A 23879-nucleotide genomic window follows, 5' to 3' on the forward strand; every position below is an offset into this window, starting at 1 on the left:
AATCACTCAGCAGGAAAGAGAGAGAAGTTGGTTCAGAAATTACCTTTCAGGTATAGGCCAGGAAATGCCAGGCCTTCGGAGTTATATACAACTCTGGGGTCTAGAAGCTGCCAGGTACATGCTGAACTGCAAGCAATCCCAGGGGGCAGGGTGGTAGACACCATGTCTGTAGTTCCAGTGGAAAATCCTGATGAGTGGCCTGGCATCATGAAAATATGCCTGGCTGGCTGTAGGGAAGTCAGTCACCCTTCCTTTAGAGAAGACTACCTCAGGATCCATTTTGCTTAGAGAATTCCTTAATCCATCTGACTTAAGCAGGGTCTTTCTAGTTTATGTACATATGAATGGAATTGGGCAGAGTGCCATAGCCAATCCTGCCTCTAGGGGCTTCTTCAAGTTCATTGGTCAGAGTGGCTGACCTTAGATATCTGCAACTAAAAGAGAGGTATCTGGATTTTTTCTAAGAGAAAAAAAGGCAGTGAGTTTCCCCAAGAGGTCACAAATCAGGAACTTCTATGGCAGATTCATTAAGTCTGTCATGTCCACATCATCTCTGTTGGATGAGTGTTCTCTATCGCCAGAGAACACCAAAAGAGGCTAAGGTTTATGGTTGGAAACAACTGCTCAACTGGTTGAAAAACCAGGCCACACGGTCATGATTTCTGCCAAAACATGTTTGTTTCAGGGTTAATGCCTATATTCATGGTGTGTACACACTTGTTCCAGGGAGGACTCTTGTATAGTCACCCTGTTGATTGTCTAGACTCTTCATTTTGAATTAGAAAGCCCTGGCAGATGGTCATTTTTTTTTTTTTTGGATTAGGGAAAGAGATTTTTAGGGCAGTTCCTGAACTTTGATTTTCTAACAGTCTGACTAACCAACAATCCCTGCTGATTGCCCTTGGTTTGGCTACATCAGAACAGGATCTGGCATAGCTGCGAATCTGCACTGTTTCTGCTCAAGCTGAGCTGTTGTTTGTAGCTATGATGGAATGAAAAGATCTCTCCTGGGAAGAGGAAGCTTGGTTTCAAGGAATTTATGACAATTGGAACATAATGAATGTAGAAAGGATTCATCATCTCCTGTGAAGGCCCCTTTGTCTTCTTTGAAATTCAGATATCATAGTTACAGGGCTTGTGTGAGATTACTGTAAAACAGTGATTTGACACAGGAATCAAGGGATAGCATTAAGATGTAGAGTGGTAGAATTATGACTGTCTGATGCTAGATAGTACAGTGGATAGAGTACTGGACTTGGAGTTAGGAAGATGAGCATTTACTCGCTGTATGACTCCAATCAAGACCCTGTCTGCCTCAGTTTCCTCATTTGTAAAATGAGCTGGAGAAGGAAATGGCAAACCACTCCAGTATTTTTGCTGAGAACCACCCTCCCAAAGGGTCATGAAGAGTCAGAAACAACTGAAAAATGACTGAACAACAAAAGAAATATGATTGGGGAAGGGGTGTAAGATAAGCAAGTATGAAACTAACATGTTAAGAAGCAGTATCCTGAAGGGGAAAGAGAGTCAGCCTCAGGTTCAGGAAGACCCAGGTTCAAGTTCCGTGTCTGACACAGAGAGTTGCTATAAGACCATAGACAAGTGACTTAACCTCTCAATACTCAGGCAGCTTTTTAAGAACAAAAGTTAAAAGAGTAGGTGCCAATCTACACTGGTAGATGGGGTTTTCTTACTGGGAGTTCTCAAATAAATAGAACAATATATCTTTCAAAAACAAAATAATAGCTAAAATTTATGTTGCCCTTACTATGTGGCAGACATTGTGCTAAGCCCATGACAATTATTATCATTTGATCCTCACAACCTTGGGAAGTAGGTGCTATTATCATCCCCACTTTACAGATGGGGAAGCTATGGCAAACAGCATTTAAGTGAATTGTCCAAGTTAACATGGCTAGTAAGTAGCTGAGGCTAGATTTGAACTCAGATATTCCTGAGTCCAGGTAAATTACATAACCACTCAATCAATGTTTAGGGCCACAGAGCCAACAAATATCAGAGGCAACACTTGAACTCAGATCTTCCTGATTTCCAGTTTTATTTGTTTCTCAGTATGTCAGATTTTCTGTGGATAGAATGCTGGACCTGGACATAACAATAGAGCACTGGATATAACAATAAGTTAAGGTACAAACATTAAGCCTTTATTCTGTTTTATGTTTTCTAATGGTAATGTTCTGAGATGTGCCCAACTCTCTATCTATTTCTAGAAGTAGAATCAAATACAACCTTGAATTATTTTTCATTTCACTAATAATTCATTGCTCTTATTATTTTACAAATAATTCTCTCCCTTTTACTAAGGAAAGTTCAAGATAGTAGTAAATGCTTTGAGTAGGAAGTTTCACTTCCTAGAATATATATATATATATATATATATATATATATATATATATATATATATATATATATATATATATATATATATATATATACACCCACCCACAGAAACACACATATACATACATATACATTCATACACACATATCCATATATGTCATATCCATATATCACATATCCATATGTGTGTATGTATGTATATGTATATGTGTGTTTCTGTGGGTGGGTGTGTATGTATATGTGGAGAGAGAGAGAGAGAGAGAGAGAGAGAGAGAGAGAGAGAGAGAGAGAGAGAGAGTGAAAATGCTTAATGATTCAGATCTTCTTAGGAAAATAGAACAAAAACCTCATCCAATTCTACATAACAGGGATTTTCTGTTTTTATGATTCTGACTACATTGATCTATTAACCTATGCAACACAAGAATTTGGGGGTATACGTCAAGATTTTTTTTTTCTTTTTATACATTTTGGAATAATTTTTTTTTTTGGAGCAGGGCAATGAGGATTAAGTGACTTGCCCAGGGTCACACAGCTAGTAAGTGTCAAGTGTCTGAGGCTGGATTTGAACTCAGGTCCTCCTGAATCCAGGGCCAGTGCTCTATCCACTGTGCCACCTAGCTGTCCCCATGGAATAATTATAAGACAATAATTGTAGATGCTTTAATATATCTCTTTCAGAACTTTCATAATGGGAACCAGGATGTTATCATTCTGAACAGAAGGCTGAATTCTTATACATACTTTAAAGTTTAACCCAAATGTCATCTCTTCTTTGAGCCATTTCCTGAACTCCTTACCCCATACCTACTTACCAATTTGCTTAGAACATTTAAATGAACTTATCTATCATACGATATTTGGTATTATAGTTAACAGTATTTTTGCCTTGTTCAATTTAATTCAAGAACACTTATTAAATGCCTGCTGTTTACAAGGCACTAGAGATAAAGACAAAAATACAAGAGTCCCTACCCTAGAGGTACTTACATTATATTGACCATGGTCAGGATTTGATCCATACTTTGAAAAGTACCATGCTAACCCTCTAGCCCTTTATATCTTAAAGGTATTCATCAACACTGAAATTATTGCAATTATTTTGGGGTTTTGCTCACTCCACTTATGTTAGTGAGGTACAGTAGAAAGATCTCTGGACTGAACTAGGACAACTGGATTCAGTCCCTGGTTGTAACATGAGCTAGCTGTGTGATCTTCAACCAATCCCTTAACCTGTCTGGGTCTCAGCTTCCTTCTTTATGAAATGGGGGAGCATTGCCTAGTATTATGCTCTGAAATTCTGAATCCAAGTATAACAAGGACAGGGAAAATATTCATTTTCCATAGATGAGAAGTTGTCTTATTTGGAAGGTATTATGGACATCCCCAGTACACTCACAGTCTTATTGCTTTTATCCCTCTACTATATGGTAAACTCCATGAGGACATATTTATTTAAGTGTTCTACCTCCCCAAGAGGTTGGCTCAGTGCCAAGGGATTGGGAGGATTTTTAAAAAAAGGAGAAAAGAGGAAGGAGAGAAAAGGGACAAAAGAAAATGGAGAGTACTTGTAGACTCCTTGAAAATAGGAGTTGTTTCTTTTCTTTCTTTTTTTAAAATTTGTATTCCCAGTGCCTAGCCCAGTGCTTGGTACATTGTAAGTGCTTAATAAATGCTTGCTGACTGATTTGGCAAGCTTGATAAAGTATCAACCATTACTGATTTAGGCACTATTCAGAATCACCTAAGCTATAGAGCTTGTCATTGCTCTACGGGAATACATATTGTATGTCTCTGTTTTTTCTTTCATTGTTTGCTCTGGAGTTAGATTCATGAAAAACAGAGTTCAAATTTCACTTCATATATTTCCTAGTTGTGTGACCCTGGGGAAGTCACTTAACCTCTCTGCCTCAGCTTCCACATTTTAAAAATGGGGAAGTAATAGCACCACCTCATGGGATTATTGTGAGAATCAATGAGAATATGTTTGTTTGTCTCTGTGTGTGTGTGTGTGTGTGTGTGTGTGTGTGTGTCCTTTTGATATGTCCAATAGGGAGTTGGTAATGGGGGAATTGAAACTCAGTTAGTGGCCCGGGGCCACTACATATACATCTACACATACATACACACATATCTACCTATACATACCTATACCTATACCTACAATGTAATTATAAATACATAAAATATAATGATAAACACGCACATATATGTATATATGCTATGCATGTTTGTATGTAGCTAGCCTGTTAGAGCTTTAAATGAATGGCAAAATGTGTTTTATACATGTAAATACATGTGCAATATGGTATAACATAATACAGCATAAATATATGTATGTGCATACACATGTATATGTATGTGTGTGTATATATATGTATATACACACACACAAATATAAAACCCTTTACATCAATACAGTATAATAAAAAGAACCTTGCTCTAAGCTAGGACACCTAATTTCAGGTCCTAGCTGAAACACTAGCTAGCTGTATGACCTTGGATTAATCAATCCTTTAATCTCTTTGGGCCTGAAGTCACACACACACATTCATATGTTAGAGTGAACATATTAATAATATATAATATACAACAGATTAATATGCCTATATGTGATATTAATTATATTTTCTATGCCAAGACTAATCTATGTGACTATAAACTCATTTATGGGTATTAATATCAATAAGATACATATTAATTTGCTACAATAATATAGAATAATTAATTATTTAATATGTCAATATACAACCTATATATTAATCATCATCTATGCCAGGACTCATTTATGTGTATTATATGGTAGATACATTATCCGGGCATTATGTTGATTTATAGGGGCAGCTAGGTGGTACAATGAATGAAGTGCAGTGAATCAGGAAGACTCATCTTTCTGAGTTCAAATCTGGCCTCAGACACTTACTAGCAATGGGACCCTGGGCAGGTCACTTCACCCTGTTTGCCTCAGTTTCCTCATCTGTAAAATGAGCTGGAGAAAGAAATGACAAACCTCTCCAGTATCTCTGCCAAGTAAACCCCAAAAGGGGTCAAAAGCATCAGATGTGACCGAAATGACTGAACAACAACAACAACAACAAAAATAGATCTACAAGCCCCTTAACCTCCTTGGGCCTTAACTTTTTCATCTGCAAAACAAAGAGGTTGGATTGAATATTCCCTTCCAGAACTGAAACGCTCTGATTCTGTTCCTATAATACTGTACATCAAATCTTCTATGTATCCTCCTGCCTTACCTAACCACTTCTGCTCTCTCCTAGGCCCTGGGCTTTCCTCTTTATCTACTTTCTTGGTAACCTCATCAGCTCCCGTAGGTTTAATGATCACTTCTTTGTTAGGATATACATAATATACATACATACACTCATGTGTACATGGATGCATAGAGATGCAGATGTATATATAAAGTCTATATAGATGTGTATAACATATACAGAAAACCAGAATGCACAGAAGACTTTAGTGTAAACAGAAGCATAGCATTTCAGATCTGCAAGGGAACATGCAATCTAACCTCCTCATTTTATAGATGAGGACATTAAGATCCATGGAGATTAAGTGGCTGACTGGTCCAAGGTCATATAGCTTGCGAATGTTCCAGCCAGGATCTGAAACCAGGTGTTCTGGATTAAAATAAGATTATTCCTATTATATCACATTGATATAAAGGATGTTAGCAGAATTCCAAAATAACCACAGTGATTTCAGTGTTCATGAATGCCTTTAAGATAGGGAAGGAAGGAGTGTCGGTGTGGTACCTTTCAAAGAATGGATTATATCCTGGCCTTAGCTAAACCACAGTCAAATGAATAGCCCAAGAAACTACTTATCTCATGGAATCCACACTCTAGCCTTTTCCAACAGCCATTCCTGGCAACATGCAGCCTAAAGAAATGTTTATTCATCGAACTAGTCATGGGTACATCTTTAGATCAAGTCGAAAAGGCTGATTTCTTTCTTTTTTTTTTTTTTTTTTAGTGAGGCAATTGGGGTTAAGTGACTTGCCCAGAGTCACACAGCTAGAAAGTGTTAAGTGTCTGAGGCCGGACCTGAACTCAGGTACTCCTGACTCCAGGGCCAGTGCTCTATCCACTGCGCCACCTAGCTGCCCCGAAAAGGCTGATTTCTATTGCTCACCTTTACCTTATGCAACTGTGGCAAGTTCCCTTGTTCCCGAACATCTTAGCTTTTAGAATTTAAGAGTCATTTAAAATCCTCTTTACTATTAATAGTCTGATAGTGTGCTAGACTTGGAGTCAGGAGGACTTTACCTTAAATCTAGCCTCTGAAACTTATTAGTTGGTTAACCTTGGCAAGTCATGCCACCTCCCCACTTCTCAGTTTCTTCATATGCAAAATGAGGATAATAATAGCACTTACTTCACAGGACTTTTCTGAGGCTCAAATGAGATAGTGCCAGTAAAACACTACAAATTTAAAGCACTGTAGAATGTCTCAAAAGTCTTTAATAGCTTAAGACTGCACAAAGATTTGGGGGGTATCATGTGTAATAACTAATCTTTATATAAGGTTTTAAAATTTATAGAATGTAGGGGGCGGCTAGGTGGCACAGTGGATAAAGCACCGGCCCTGGATTCAGGAGTACCTAAGTTCAAATCTGGCCTCAGATACTTGACACTCACTAGCTGTGTGACCCTGGGCAAGTCACTTAACCCCCATTGCCCCCCCAAATTATAGAATATTTAATATCTATCTCTATGAAGGTTACTTTATAGATATATAAAGCACTCTGTGAATGTTAAAACAGATATTTATATCTATAAAACACTTTGCAAACCTTAAAACATTATCTATCTATTTAATATGCTTTGTAAATCTTAAAACATAAATACACACATACAGTTCTGCAAGGGTCAGGATATACATACACATGTATATATGTACATATATCTTTTAAGGCTATCAAAGTGCTTTTCAATCAATCTAGTCATATCTATAAATAATACTTTGTAGATATAGAGATATATCATATCCCTACATCTATATCTATAAAGCATTTTGTAAACCTTAAAACACACCCATATGTTTTTTTGTTTTTTTGTTTGTTTGCTTGTTTTGGTTTTTTGGTTTTTTTTAGTGAGGCAATTGGGGTTAAGTGATTTGCCCAGGGTCACACAGCTAGTAAGTGTTAAGTGTCTAAGGCCCGATTTGAACTCAGGCACTCTTGACTCCAGGGCCAGTGCTCTATCTACTGTGCCACCTAGCTGCCCCCACACCCATATATTTTAATGTTAGCAAGGTGCTTTTCTATCTATATATGTATTTATGTCTCATTTGATCCCCACACCAACCCAGTGAGATAATCATTATTATCATAATTTTACAGATAAAGAAAGTGAGGTTAAAGAGGCTTTCCTAGGGTCACACAGCTAGTAAATGTCTGAGTCAGGATTCAAACTCAGGCCTTTCCGACTGTGTCTCACACTCTAACTACTGTGTCACATAACTGCCTCTATATAAATGTCAGTTATTTATACCAGAAAAAAAAAAACCATCACTTGGTCTGCTATACCAAAGGAAAAAACTAAAACAAAACAAAATAAGAACCCAAGTTCATAAGAAAATGCAGTAGAATTTCTCATTAATTAGCTGAATTTCCAAAGATTAAAGACTTTCTTTTGATTTCAAGTAGTTCTTATCTACAGTCACCTAATCCATCCTAAACCTGAGCTGAATATTTTCCTTTGAGTTAATCTAACTTATATTTAAAAAAAAATAATTAGACAAACTTCATAGACAAAGCCTACTCTGCTCTGCATGGAGTATCAGGGCTTCATCCAATGTACATGTAGCATTCAGCTAACATCTGCATAAGCATGCTCCCAGCTGTGGCCACTGAAGGAGAAGGAATGCATGTGGACCTGGGATGGAGTATACATATTTTGTGCCAAGACAAGGCGAGTGTGTATAAAAACCTTAATCCCCTTCACTGACATGTATCATTTCACTAGGAACTAAGCTTTATAATCTATATTATTTATTACATTTGTAAAGAGGAAGTGAAAATATTTTTTGACATTTTCCAATTTCAGTTCCTGATTTGTATACAAACAGCTGTATCTAAGGAAATGTTTTCCCTAGCTCTATTCCTTTTGTCTAGCCTGATTCCCATCCAATCTTTTCCACCGGTGCACCTGATTAATCTTTCTAAAGCACTGGTCAAATGGTCTCACTGCCCTGCTGGAACATTTTTAATGGCTTCCTATTATCTACTCAGTCCAAACTCCTTAACAAGGCACTCAAAATTTTAGATGACTTGACTTCAAGATAAATTTCTAACCTTGTTTCCTACTCTTCTCTTATGCTAAATGGTGCTGTTATTTCTTGAATACATCTTGTACTTCCCCTCCCCCCCATACCTTTGCTCACGTCGGAATATCCTCCTTAAATGTTCCCCTTGGAATAATATTCTACTCATTCTTTTAAATACCACCCCTTTCATGAAGCCATCTTTGATACCTTTAGCTGAAAGTGAAAACTAGTACTTTCAGCCAGAGTACAAGTGGTGAAAAGTGCTACCTACTGCCTGACTTGAGATGCAGGAAGACATGTACATTTCTGGATAAAGTCAACAAGAGGATTTATTTTGATTAATGATGTATAATTGTTACAAGGATTTTGGTTTTCTTTCTTTTTCTATGAGAAAAGACCAAAAGGAAGGCCAGAAGGAATCACAGACAAGTAGTTACCATAAAAGTTACACATTTGAAAGTTGCAGGTTGAATTTCTATTTACATACACACATACACACATACACACACACACACACATATAGAGAGAGAATATAATCATTTTGTTGTTCAGTTATTTTTCAGTCTTGTCTGACTCTAAGTGTCATATGTGTATTTATATATGACATATATGTATACATGATGATGAACACATGACATGTATGCATGACTATATACGTATTTATAGTCACATATATAGAGACACACAGAAATGTAATCATTTTGTTGTTATTTAGTTGTTTTTCAGTCATGTACAACTCTTTGTGACCCCATTTGGGATTTTCTTGGCAAAGATACTGGAGTAGTTTGCCATTTCCTTCTCCAGCTCATTTTACAGATGAGGAAACTGAAGCAAACAGGGTTAAATTACTTGCCCAGGGTCACATGGCTAGTCTGAGGCCAGAGTTGAACTCAGAAAGATAAGCTGTACTCTAGGCCTGCTCTATCCACTGTGGCACCCAGCTAAGTATGTAATCATACTTAAAAAAGAAAAACAAGCCCTACATAATAGGAATCTGTAGTCTCATGCATAACTCTCTCTTATTCTCCAATGTATGTGGAAATTCAAATTTTATCTTGTGTTTAAGTTTAGAAAAAAGAAGAAAAATGAATTGGTTTTTTATATTAAGTGGTGAGAAGATCTAATTCTTTGCCATAGAACCTCCAACTAGTGATGTAAGGGTCAGGTTGAGGTCAGAAATTAGCCTCCCCTCTGTGGCTAGGGACCACCTGGGGAAGAAGGACTTCTTAACTGGAACTTTTCAAGCTACCTTTCCCATTTTTTCCTATGGACAACCAGTCTTTATTGCCACCAGGCCCTCTAAATGTTGATTTATTCTTCTAATCCCCCTTCCTTTTCCTATAGCACAGTCCCCTCCTTTTCACATTTAAGTTTTATTGTTAATGTGTTTTTATTCCACAGCTGTTTCTCTTGATTCACACTCTAATCTCACACTGACTGCCCTGGCAACAAAGAAAAACATTTCATCAGAACCAACAGAAACAGTGACCATGCCTGATATTTTATAGCACATTTCATAGTCCCTCCCCTCCCTACTGATATGATGGAAAGAGGTAAAACTCATGCTCTAATATTGTTTGGTATAATTTGAAGCCTTTTCTCCCCAACTGCTTGTGTCTTCCTTCCCAAACTACCTTGTATTTATCTACTTTGTATTTATTCTATTTATGTTTATGGTGTCCCTCTCTATCTGTGGTCATTTATCTTCTTTTTCTTCTTCCCCTCCCCCTATTAGAATTTAAACTTTTTGTGAGTAGGAATTATTGTGTTCTTTGTACATATATTCTCAGTGCCCAACATAGTGCCTATACACATAGTAGGGACTTAAATGCTTGTTAACTGATTGATCTTTGGGATTCAAGGCTTTATACTTGAAAGGAAAATGAGAGACACCGACAGAAATGGAGAGACAGAGACAGAGACACACAGAGATAGCAGATGAAAAGCACACTGAAAGTTTAACACTGAGACTTGGGTTAACCCCTTTTAGACTAGAGTGCTTACTAAAGTTGTCCCACAAACAATTTTAAAGTTGTCTCTACAAGTATTCTTCATTCCATTTTTCCTACTTCCATTTACACTTAGTGATTCAAAAAATGTTTGTAGCATTAATGAGCCAAATGCTGGATCTGAGGTAAAAGTTTACTTCACTCTGCACGAATGCTTCATGCACAAAATCCAATCCATTTTCAACAATTCAACAAGTATTTATTAAGCAAAACCTATGTGCAAGGTATGGTGGGAAGTTCTAGAATGCTAGAGGTATGGTGCTAAGTGCTAGAAGTTCTAGGCAAAAATGTCAATCCCTGCCCTCAAGAAGCTTATATTCTATGGGAAAGATGAGGTATACAAACAGGTAAGTATAATATGAATACCTAAGAAGCCAAATAGCTTTTTTTAAAAAAAGTTTATCCGTGACTTACCCAGTTCACTTTTGAGCGTGTGATCATGAGGAAGAATCGCATGTGAATTCCGTATATTTCCTCCCCCAACGAACCAGTTCACATTGGGATTCCAACGATTCAAAAAGCCACACAGATGATTTTCTTCAAAGTCACATTCTATAATGGGGCGGGGGGGAGCGGTGAGGAATGGAAAGAAACATATCAGCAAAGATCTAATCACATCCCCGCGCATCCATACTCAGAACCTAAAGGAGGGCCTGGCACCACATGTTCAGTTGTATGGATTGCTCAGTTCTTTATCCTGCTGAACTCATCATATCATAGCTATGATTTCCTAAAACTACAAATTCGTGAGGAAGAACTAAAATGGATGACTCCATCTGAAATTATCACCATAGCATAATAAAGAAAGAATTGCTCTCTGAATCAAGGAAGCCAGCTTCTGATTCAGGCTGGTTTGTGACTCCTGGAAGTCAAACCTCTCAGTTACCCCCAGCTAACCGCCTACAACTACAAGTTGAAAAATTGTTCCTAATGTGCATTGATGGAGACTACTCCCAACATCAGTAAAATCACATTACGGAGTCTGGACTCCCAAACCTCCTTCCCTTCCTTAACTTCCTAGACTGGAGTATTGCATAGAGGACAGAGTATTGGACTTGGAGTCAGTCCCAGCTCAGACACATACTAGCTGCGTGACCCTAGGCAAAGCATTTAGCCTCTCTTGCCTCGGTTTTATTATTTGTGAAAAAAAAAAATAATACTGAGGGAGCTGAATCGAATGGCCTCTAAGGTCCTTTCTAGCTCTAGATATATGAACCTTTGATCTATGGCTATAAGATATAGCCGGATAAGCGTAGGGAAATCCTGTACAGACAAAAATCACAGGTCCCTGAGATATTCATGAAATCACTTCATGTTTCTAATAGAAAGTATTTCATGTAATCTCAGAGGGAAGACATAGCTGTATGTGACCAGTTTATAGTGTAAAAAAAAAAAGGAGGGGGTTACTATTATATTTCTGAGGGCGTTACCAGATTTGGAGTCAGAGAACCAAGGTTCAAGTGTCACTTGAAGTGACACTAGTTGTGTCTAACTCTTCATGATCCCATTTGGGGTTTTCTTGGCAGAGATAATGGAGTGGTTTGCCATTTCCTATTCCAGCTCATTTTATAGATGAGGAAACAGAAGCAAACAGGGTGAAGTGACTTGACCAGGGTCATACAGCTAGTAAATGTCTGAAGTTGGATTTGAACTCAGGTCCTCCTGACTCTAGGCCCAGCACCCTATCCACTGTACTACCTAGCTGCCTCTGGGCCTCAGTTTCCTCAATTAGAAGGGTTTGGACTAACTGATCCCTGCATTCCCTTCCAGTTCTAAATCCAGTCTCAAGATTCCTTTGAAAGTTGAGACAGAAGTGTCATGAGAACCAGGGCATACATTTAAAAGAATTCTTGTCCCCTCCCACTGTCCCTGAGAGAGAGGCAAAGAAGAGGTGAAAAGGCCTTTGACTATCAAGGGAATTTTAACTAACTGTGGGAATGCTAGAAGAGATGGAGAAGATTAGAATGCCCCAAATCAAACATAGGGAAGTTTAAAACTCCTTAACTGTGAAGAAAAAGGACGATCGTATTTCTAATTATTTTCTCCCTTTTAAATTCAAAATGGCACCAGGAGTTCAACAATGAGAAATGGGACTTCAGAAATCTGGCTGAATCTCCTCCTGTGCTGACATTGTTGATCTTTGTGATGAGGAAGAAGGGCCAGTGGAGCACAAAGGAGATACAGAGGAGGCTGTACAATGTCTGTTTTCCTCTGCAGTTGGAACACAAGGCTGAGTGTGCAGCAAGCTAGAAATTCTCATTGTAACCTGTTGAAGCTAGGCTATAAGTGCCACATCAATTTTTCTTTCTTTCCACAATCTATTACTTGGATGAAAGTAGGCACATGTCTTCTTCTTTTTTTTTTTTTTTTAGTGAGGCAATTGGGGTTAAGTGACTCGCCCAGGGTCACACAGCTAGTAAGTGTTAAGTGTCTGAGGCTGGATTTGAACTCAGGTCCTCCTGACTCCAGGGCCGGTGCTCTATCCACTGTGCCACCTAGCTGCCCCCTTTTTTTTTTTTTACAAGTCTTCTTTATGGTGAACATATACAAAGAAAATAATATGTTGAGCTTAAGTTAGACATTTTGCAGAGATTTTCTAGAGGCCAGTTCATAGAATGGGAGAATGGAAAGGGAATTTGAGGCCTAATCTTCTCCACAATTTTACAAATAAGAACTGAGGCCCATAGTGGTGAAGCAACTTGATCAAGATCACACATCTGGTTAGTGCCAGAGATAAGACTAGAACCCAAATCTCTTAAATTCTAGTCTACAGTTTTCCCCTATGCAGCCCCAGGCTAGTTCATCTCAAGAGTAAACAGTGTCTACTAGTACATTTCTCCTGGCAACAGTAGATTTTTAGCAAACACTGCCTGAAACAGGGGAAATGAAAAACCACTTACCAATACAGTATCCAGTCATCATCTTAATTTCAAAGACTGCAATGCTGGCTGTAGTTCCTTGCCCTAGTATGCCTTCTATTAATATCTGTAAAGCACATGGAAAAGGAAGGGAATTTTATATCTAAATTCATGTTTCTATGATCACCCTTTCAACTTCTCAATAATTCAGACATTAACTCTTCATTAACTTAAGACAAAACAGTCCCATTAATCTCTATTTAGTTGCAGTTTGATATATCATATCATACCTATCAAGTGGTAAGGAAGGTAATGTGTTTGAGTATGAGAACAAGCTGTTGCTAATGTCACCTTCACTCTCATGTTAAAAAAAGAGACAGAGGTAGTATGTACTGATCAAGGTAATTTGTTATAAAACAATGACATCAAATAAATGATAATAATAATAATAGCTAACACATATAACACCAACTATTTATCAGTCACTATGCTAAGTGTTTTACAGATATTATATCATTTGATTCTCACAACAACCCTGCAAAGTAGGTGTTGTTGTTATCCCTGTTTTACAGTTGAGAAAACTTGAGGGAAATAGAGGTGAAGTGACTTGCCCAGGGTCACACACATAATATGTGTCTGAGGTAGTATTTGAACTGAAGTATTCCTGAATCCAGACCCAGTACTCTTTCTGCTACACCCAAAATAAACTGGTTATTCATAGGATCATAGATTTAGTTTTGGAAGGGACCTCAGAAGACATCTAATACAACTCTTTCACTTTACACATGAGGAAACTGAGACCCAGGGATGTTAGGAGACTTATCCAAGGTCACATAGATAGCAAATATTAGAGGCAGGATTTTAATCCAAGTCCTCTGACTCTAAAGGTACCCTCTGTACTACCCAATTTGCTAGCTACTAATGGCAACTGACCAATCTAGCCCAGGTCACAATTTAACCTGACTGGACAATGAAAGGAGACCTAGACCCACTATTGAAAGCTGTCATAAAACTGCTTTAGTAGGTAATTTTTGAAAAATTAAATAAATCTTTTGTTGATACTGTTTTTAAACACAGGTATAACTTCCCAATGATTTTCCAGCCATCAACCTTTAGCAATAAATTCTTCCCTTACAACAAAGAGTCTCCAATAAGAAAAAAAAATCAATGCATTGGCCATGTCTAATGATCTTTCATGCTTCACATATCTATAGTCTATGACACCATTGATAGAATGGAGATACTGATGTTATGTTCAGTCAATGTACAGCTTAAAGTTTTGATTTTTTAAAAAATGCTATTTTCTTTTACATTAGTGTGTGTGTATGTATATGTGTGTATGGTTATGTGTACACATAGTTGTTTTCAGTTATGGCTGAGTCTTCATGACCCATTTTGGGGTTTTATTTTTTGGCAAAAATACTGGAGTGGTTTGCCATTTCCTTCTTCAGCACATTTTACAAATGAGGAAACTAAGGCAAACAGGATGAAGTGACTTGTCCAAAGTCACACAGCTAGTAAATGAATGAGGCCAGATTTGAACTCAGAAAGATGAGTCTTCCTGACTCCAGGCCCAACACTGAACCACCTAGCTGTCCAAAAAGTGATTGTGCATGACACATTATTGTGATCACTGTATAAATTGTTCTGAGTTGGCTTACTTCATTCCACATTAGTTCATATACATCTTTCCAAGTTTTCCTGAATTCTTCATTTTGTTGTTTCTTTTATTGCATAATAATGTTCTGTTATTTTCATATGCCACAGTTGGTTTTGTCAGTACCCAGTGGATGGCTATTCATTTTGTTTCAGTTCCCTGTGATAGCAAACAGTTCTGCTACCAATATTTTTGTATTTATGAGACCTGTAATTCTGTCTTTGATTTCCTTGTGGTATCTCTGGGTCAATGGAGTGTGTGTGTGTGTGTGTGTGTGTGTGTGTGTGTGTGTATGTGTGTATATGGAAATTTAATGACTTTCCTTGTGTAATACCAGATTATTTTCCAGCTCCAACAACAGTCTATTACTGTGCTTGTCTTCCCATGGCCTTTCCTACATATATAATTTTTATCTTTTCTCATCTTTGATTATCTGATGGGCACTAGGCAAAAGCTCAGGGTTGTTTTGTTTTATATTTCTCTTATTATCCTTGATATGGAAATAGGCAATTGATTTGTGTCTTAGTGTTTTCTATTAGGTTTTTAGAGCCAGAAAGGTAGGTGGAGGAAAAGGAGGAAGGAGACAAACAAAGGATGCTTCCATGAAAACTCTCTGTGTCCTTAATCTAACCTTCTTGAACTATTTTTATTTCCAGTAAGTATATGCTTTTCCCAGGAGCTATATCAATCTGTTTGTTAGTACTAGGAAGAGGTCAGGCTACAGTAGGAAAAACTAGAAAGAATCATTTGGGCAGCATCTAAGAGTAAACAGCAAGAAAAACTTGAGGCAAATGAACATTTCAAGGGTATATGGTAACAGGCAGGGCTATATTGGTAAATGTTTAACAGCTGGCTTTCTGGGGGAAACGTGTATGCCAGGCATACTTTTAAGTTTAATTTGCATTGTTAACATTTTCTCCATCACTTTAACTCTAGACAATCACCAGAACAATAAATCAAACTCTCTTTGTCATTTCCAAGGTGTAAATGCTCACACTGAAAATACAATAATTGGTGGAGCTGGCTCCAGAATACCTCAGGCAATAGATAGAATTTTAGAAAGCCAGGGAAGTGGCATGAGGTAGACCTATTGGTAATTAATGGTGATAGGCTTATGGGTATCCAGATAGTCTAGTAGCAGACAAGAGGTCAGGCATGATAGTATCAGGGGGTTGGTCAATGAATGTCAGGGATCCAGCTACAGCGACTGAGGCCCAAGAAGAAGACTCCAGATTGGTTTTGAAGGGGCTGAGATATAAGATATGATGCAAGGTTAGGATTCAGGAATGAAAGAACAAGACAGGAGCTCAGGTATAGAACTGGAATATCAAAAGGAAGTTTTTTTGTTTTGTTTTGTTTTTGGTGAGGCAATTGGGGTGACTTTCCCAGGGTCACACAGCTAGTAAGTGTCAAGTGTCTGAGGCCGGATTTGAACTCAGGTCCTCCGGAATCCAGGGCCAGTGCTCTATCCACTGCGCCACCTAGCTGCCCCAAAAGGAAGTTTTAATAACAAGGAACAAAGGAGGCCATTGAACTGATCTACAGGTCAAAGTGGCACCAACAGTGAGGTTGACTGGAGTCAATATTGGGGCCCAATTGTCCCAAAGCATGGAAAAAGGCTAAGGAAGGGATTAAGTGAGCCCAGCTCTGGGGTTTAAAAGACTGGGGAGGGGAAAGAGGAATGTAACTCCCTTTTCAAACCTTTCCAGGGAGAAATTATATTTGAAATAAGTATTTGAAAGGGACATGTACTCAAAAATATGAACACATATTCTAGGTGTGGTTCTTCTCAAAATACTTGCATTTATCTTTTAAAAACCCTAATTATATGCTTCAGCCCATATTTGTAGCAAGTAATTAAATAAAAGACATATGCATTAGCAGAATAAAACCAAATTATAAGAAAATGAGAATGCTTCCTAAAGCCCATTTAGAAAGTCATTCCTGCTTGCAAAGTCCAATTTAAGACAATTTGCAAGCTTGTTAATATTTGAGAATCCTATTAAATAGGTGGAGAAGTGATCCAGCAAAATCTAATTTAGGGATAGGTGAACACAATATCATTTGTTATTATTAATCTTTCCTTATGATGTTTCAATTCTCTTCCCTCACCCCTAAACTAGTACAAATTCCCAATATAGCAAAACAGCCATTATGCCAGAGGTTTTAACCAAGATTCCAGGAGTGCATGAAACATGCAAAAAGAAATTTGCACTTTATCCTCATACTCTGCTTACCTTGAATTTCTTTGTACTATTTCGCAAATCTAGACTGGCTATGAGCCAGCTGTCAGAAGACTCCTTGGTTGACCACAGCAACCGATCAAAGTTTTCTCCTTCAAACCTGATGTAGAGATTTAGCCGGCTGGGGATGGATGGAAATGGTGAAGATGTGGTAATTTGATAAACTAGCCGAAGGCAGCTCCACTCCTCTGCCTGTAGGTCAGGACTTAGCAGGACTGCTTTCTCCCCCTGCTTGGCAAAGGTAGAATCCACATAAATATAATGACCTAGAAATTTAAAAAAAGAGTGGAAGGACCTGAATTAATATGTGTAATACGAGAAGAGGAAGTGTGACATGTTTAAATAGTAAAAACATTTATCTACTTTAATCCTTATAACAACCCAGGGAGGTAAGTGATATTACGATTCCCATTTTACAAAGAGGAAAACTGAGGCAGACAGAGGTTGAATGACTTGCCTGGGATCACATAGCTAGTAAGGATGTGAGTCAGGATTTGAACTCAGGTCTTCCTGATTACTAGGTAGCATCTAGGTGGTGTAGTGGATAGAGCACTGGGGTTGGAATTAGGAAGACTCATCTTAATGAGTTCAAATCTGGCCTCAGATACTTACTAGCTGTGTGACCCTGAGCAAGTCATGTAAACCTTTTTTCCCCTCAGTTCCTCATTTGTAAAATGAGCTACAGAAGGAAATAGCAAATCGCTCCAGGATCTGCGAAAAAAAACCTCAATGGGGTCATGAAGAGTCAAACACAATGACTGAAACAGATGAACAGCTTCCTGACTCCAAGTGTAATGAAAATGGCTGGCCTCCAAACAGACCTGTCCCAGACTCTTAGAGGGACCCTAGGGCTAGATTGGAACTGTCCCCCTGGACTTCTCCAGTTTGATTCCAGGATGGAGGAGAAAACAACCTTGGTTCTAAGGGTACAGGGCATCTAAGCTGGGTCTCTGACCAGCACTTGTGGGTAGCATGTGGGATGTCATTATGGCCTACAGAGATTGTGCATAATCTACAATAATATTCAAGGATCTGGGTGGGCATATAAACATTACACATCCCAGATTAGCAGTAGGAATCCAGTGACCTTAGCCTTCTCATCTTTTAATTTTCTGGTCACCCAGTGAAGAGGGATGCAGAAAGCTGGGAAACAATTTTTATGGCCAGTACTTCTGATAAAGGCCTCATTTCTAAAATATATAGGGAACTAAATCAAATTTATATGAATCCAAGTCATCCCCCAATTGAGAAATGGTCAAAGGATATGAACAGGCAGTTTTCTGATGAAGAAATAAAATCCATCTATTCCCATATGAAAAAATGCTCTAAATCACTATTGATTAGAGAGATGCAAATTAAAACAACTCTGAGGTACCACCTGACACCTATCAGATTGGCTAATATGACAAAAAAGGAAAATAAAGAATGTTGGAGGAGCTGTGGGAAAATTGGAACACTAATGCATTGTTGGTGGAGCTGTGAACTGATTCAGCCATTCTGGAGAGCAATCTGAAATTATGCCCAAAGGGCTATAAAGCTGTTCATACCCTTTGACCCAGCAATACCACTTTTGGGTCTTTTCCCCAAAGAGATCATAAAAAAGGGAAAAGGACCCACATGTACAAAAGTATTTATAGCTGCTCTTTTTGTGGTGGCAAAGAATTGGAAATTGAGGTGTTGCCCATCAATTGGGGAATGGCTGAACAAGTTGTGGTATATGAATGTAATGGAATTCTATTTTGCTGTAAGAAATGTTGAGCAGGGGGAGTTCAGAGAAACCTGGAATGACTTGCATGAAATGATGATGAGTGAGATGAGCAGAACCAGAAGAACATTGTACACAGTATCATCAACATTGTGTGTTGATCTACTGTGATGGACTATATTCTTCTCACCAATGCAATGGTACAGAAGAGTTACAGGGAACCCATGATGGAAGGAGATCTCCAAATCCAGAAAAAAAAAGAACTGTGGAGTAGAGATGCTGATTGAACCATACTATTTCTTTTGCTTTTGGTGCTGTTGTTTTTCTATTTTGAGGTTTTTCCTCATTGCTCTGATTCTTCTCTTATAACATGACTAATGCAGAAATATGTTTAATGTTATTATGTGTATATATATATATATATATATATATATATATATATATGTAAAACTATAAAACCTATATCAGATTACCTGCTGTCTAGGGGAGGGAGGAGGAAGGGGAGGGAGAAAAATCTGAAATTGGAAAGCCTGTATGAACAAATGTTGAGAACTATTTTTACATGTAACTGGAAAAAAATAAAATACTTTTATCAGAAAAAAAATGTGACAGACTCTGAGTTTATGGGTCACTAAGAATAATGTTTGTTGTTTACATTCATAACTGAAAGAAATGCTAAATTCTGTTAGAGGTTAGTATCCAAAACACGAGCATCCAAGAATCTGTATTCCCCAAAGCCTATCTGTAGACTCCTTTGGGGAGCCATGACCCTCAAGGCTGTATGCTGGTAAATGTTTAACACCCCACCCCCCAACACAGTTTTAAGGATAATCTACAGTATTATCATTTTCCTCCATTATTTTCTTAAGTCCAGGCAATAAACAAAACAATAAATCAAAGCCTGACTTGTAAGTTTGCTGATTTCCCGGGTGTCAGTGCTCACACTGAAAATTGAATAATCAGCTCCCTGAGCCTGTATGAACTACTCTGCAGTTCCCAGGTTAAGAAATTCTGAGAACAGGGGCAGCTAGGTGACACAGTGGATAGAGCACCAGCCCTGGAGTCAGGAGTACCTGAGTTCAAATCCAGCCTCAGACACTTAACACTTACTAGCTGTGTGACCCTGGGCAAGTCACTTAACCCCAGTCGCCTCACTAAAAAAAAAAAAAAAGAAAAGAAAAAAGAAAAGAAATTCTGAGAACTGTACTTACGACAGACGGATAGAGGGTTCAAAGAGCAGGGAACAGAAAGGAGAGATTCAGGTCAATCTGAAGGACCTTTTTTAGGAAAGGAGTCAAATTACAACATTTACTCCTTGAAGGTAGGGATTATTTTGGATTTTCTTTGTAATCTCATCACTTAGTATGTGCCTGACACGTTGTAAGCATTAATGCTTGGTGACTGAACGACAAAAAAAGGGTAGAATATTTCTGACTATATTGCAAGATTTAATAGTTATTAATTATGAAGTTGTTTAAACTCATGGATTCTGTCTGCTTGCAACTCTCCTTGCTTTCTAATGAAGTGTTAAAAACATTTTCCTCGCACATCAGTTCTCTTAAAATCTGGTTTTATTACACATTGGTGGCATTGTTCTCATAATGTCAAGTACTCTCAGCAGCATACAGTATGTAAAAATGTTATGTTATTTAAAGTACTTTGATAATGAATTACACCATGGGATTTTAGTTCTATTTACTTAAGAGCTATTATTACATCTGTATCATAAATTGCTGCCATTAAAATAATTTGAATACAATTCACTTGCATGCCTGAGATATTTTTTAAATCCATATTTTGCAACAGCACAGAAGTATTTATTAGAGATAATATATCTGCCCAACCAACCTGTACCTAACAGAAATACAGCTATTTTTAGCTGCACACTAGATCGATTGGCATCCCACTTAGTTAGACTAGGGAAGGATTGAATATTAGGAATATTAGGAATTTAGGAAATAGTACAATATTTTTAATAATCATAACCACTCATTGCTACCAAAAACTACCTTTTCAATCCCAGTGATGCTCTGTGGATGTGAGTTGTGGAATATCAGAATCTCAGAAGAATCATGAGTTCAGGTGACCCAAAAAGGGGTCAATGGAAAACTATCTGGGGGTTAGCAGAATGCCAGAACAATAACTTCCATGTGAGAAATGGCATAAAAACATCATCAGGCTCATTTATGACTGTATGGAGGAAGACAAGTTATGTAACAAGGGTGAGGGAGGCATGACCTATAGGCCTAAGGGTTTGCCTCAGTACTCATGAAATATTGAAATAGCTAGTATGTTAGCTAGTTCTGCTTTGGAGGGCTTAGGACAAAACACGGGTAAGAATAAGAAAGGATGAGAAGACTGTGACTGGGCTTGGTCTTCACCAGTACAGGAAAGACCCACATCTATAAGGTCAGTGATGTCAAACTCAAATAAAAATAGGGGCCACTAGACCATACATAAGGATCCCTGTGGGCTATATATTGATTTAGTTTTAAAATGTAATATTGTCTATGTTTTATTATATTTTAATTTATTCTGTTAAATATTTCCCAATTACATTTGAACCTGTTTGGGGCTGCATTTGGGGGTGCTGTGGGCTGTATGTGATCTGTGGGCCATGTGTTTGATACCTCTGGCTAAGCCCAGGGATTCACTGAAGATGGAACAGAATATGATAGTTCAGTGAACTCCCAAAAACCCAGTAGGATTTCTAGAACTTTAATAGTTTTACTCGCGTATAAAAGACAAAGCATATTTCACAGAATTATCAAAGATGAATTGTGGCATACTGGAAAGAACATGCTGGACTTGGAGTGAGGAAAACCTAACTGGAATCTTGCCTGCCTCAGACATTTACCCTAGGCAAGTCACTTAACCTCCATATACCTCAGTTTCCTTATCACCACAATGAGAATAATAATAGCAACTACCTTCCAGGACTGTTGTGAGGAAAAAATAAGATGATATTTTTGTATAGAATGCTGTAAATATTAAAGTGCTATATAAATATTAGTTATAAATATGATGATGATGATGCCTGATACGGTGAAAATAATCTCAGACCCAGGTTTATACATACACACATACTCATGCATACACACATGCATACATATATCACATATACACATATATATGCATACGTACATACACATATATAGTCATCTCTTAATTTCATATAAAAACCTTCCATTGCTGTCTTGTATTCAAATTAGTGATTCAGTTAACTGTATATCAAGCTGTTGGATTATCTGAAAGTTATGACAATGAATCATAATATTGATTTTTTACTGGGTCATCTAACAGTTGTGATTCTCCTGAGATTGTGATTTGTAAACTTCTCCCCCCTTAACCATGTACACTCCCACCCCTCTTCACTCCTGGAAAGTTAAAATAAATAGTGCTAAATAAGAAAAAGATGAAAAAAATAAGAAAAATATAATATAAATTTAAAAATAAGAAAAATATTTTAAAAACCCAAGAAGTCATATGGGGAAGGGGTACTCATATGATCATGACTAATAGGGAGAGAAGTCTGGGGAAGATTACAAAACATAGACTGTTAATGAAATACTGACAGGAGTTGGAAAAATTCATTTGTTGCTTAGGGATTTTGAACAAGTTAGAATGAAGAAAATGTCAACTTACATTTATATATCACTTTAATATGTACAAGGCCTTTCTTCACAGTAACCCTTGAGGTAGAGAGTGCAAATATTAGTATCTTCATTTTGCAGCTGAGGAAAGTTAAAGACCTAAAGATATTAAGTTATAGAGCTAATAAATGGCAGAAATGGGACTTAAAGTCAGTTGCCTTGGCTCTAAATCCAGAACTCTTTATGCTATGCTATGTTGTTTCCTAGAAACAGGAACCCTTCCCCAAACCTCCCCAAATAAACCAACTTGTAAGAAGTCAGGGCCCCTAAACAAAATTTCAAAATTGCCTTGTTGAAAATGTTGCAGAATATCAAGATCAAGAAATGAAAGGATCCACACATATATCATGAATACTTTCTTCAAGAATACCTTCAAAAGCTATTGACCACAAAGAGTACTGAACATCACAAAGAATGATGACATTTTAGGAGAGACCAGACCTATGATTTAATGGATATGCAGAACTGTCATATAAGACCATTCTCTCTACCAGTGCAGATTGGTACCTTTTCTGCAAATTATGGTCTTAGAAACTTACATAGAGCATCAGCATTGAAGTGACTTGCCCACATTCACAAAGTCAGTGTGACCCAAAGGGGAGATTTGAACCTCAGTCTTTGTAGCTCCAGTACCAGCTCTCTGTAAGCTGCAAGGTCAGATCCCTATCTACTACACCAGTAGTGTCAAACTCAAATAAAAAGAGATCCTTGCTGGCTGCTTATCGACTTAGAAAACCACAAATTATCATTATCTGTGTTATATTGTATTTTTGTTCACTTTGTTAAACATTTCCAATTGCATTTTAATATTGTTCAGGCCAGTAAGAAGTTTTCAAGTTTGACACTTCTATCCTATTACTACCACTGCTTCTTTATCTTAACAGAGAGAAAAAGACTGGTTTAAAATTGGATTCATAGACATTTTAATATCCATTGTCTGTGTGTGTGATGTCAGACCATCAACAAGTTAGAGCAAAGATAAAAATTAGCATCAAATTAGGATAAAGATATGTTAAGGGCTAAAATTCTAGCTAGTCTGTCTAAAATATCTAATGAGTGGTCGCCAATAAATTATAAGCTTTAGCAAGAGTTAGGCTTTTAA

The 23879-nt window shown here is 37.6% G+C and overlaps 1 protein-coding gene across 1 annotated transcript in view; it reads right to left on the reverse strand.

Annotated features, from left to right (window-relative positions):
• Positions 1-23879, reverse strand: part of MAMDC2 (MAM domain containing 2) — a 216738-nt gene that overhangs the window by 92752 nt on the left and 100107 nt on the right. Inside the window, exons 3-5 of the mRNA XM_043976357.1 lie at positions 17414-17685; positions 13562-13646; positions 11076-11213 (exon numbers count right to left, since the gene is read on the reverse strand). Of these exons, the coding sequence (XP_043832292.1) occupies positions 11076-11213; positions 13562-13646; positions 17414-17685 (495 nt within the window). The remainder of the gene's footprint in view (positions 1-11075; positions 11214-13561; positions 13647-17413; positions 17686-23879) is intronic.

The sequence above is a fragment of the Dromiciops gliroides genome, chromosome 1 (assembly GCF_019393635.1).
Source record: "Dromiciops gliroides isolate mDroGli1 chromosome 1, mDroGli1.pri, whole genome shotgun sequence".
Classification (NCBI taxonomy): domain Eukaryota; kingdom Metazoa; phylum Chordata; class Mammalia; order Microbiotheria; family Microbiotheriidae; genus Dromiciops; species Dromiciops gliroides.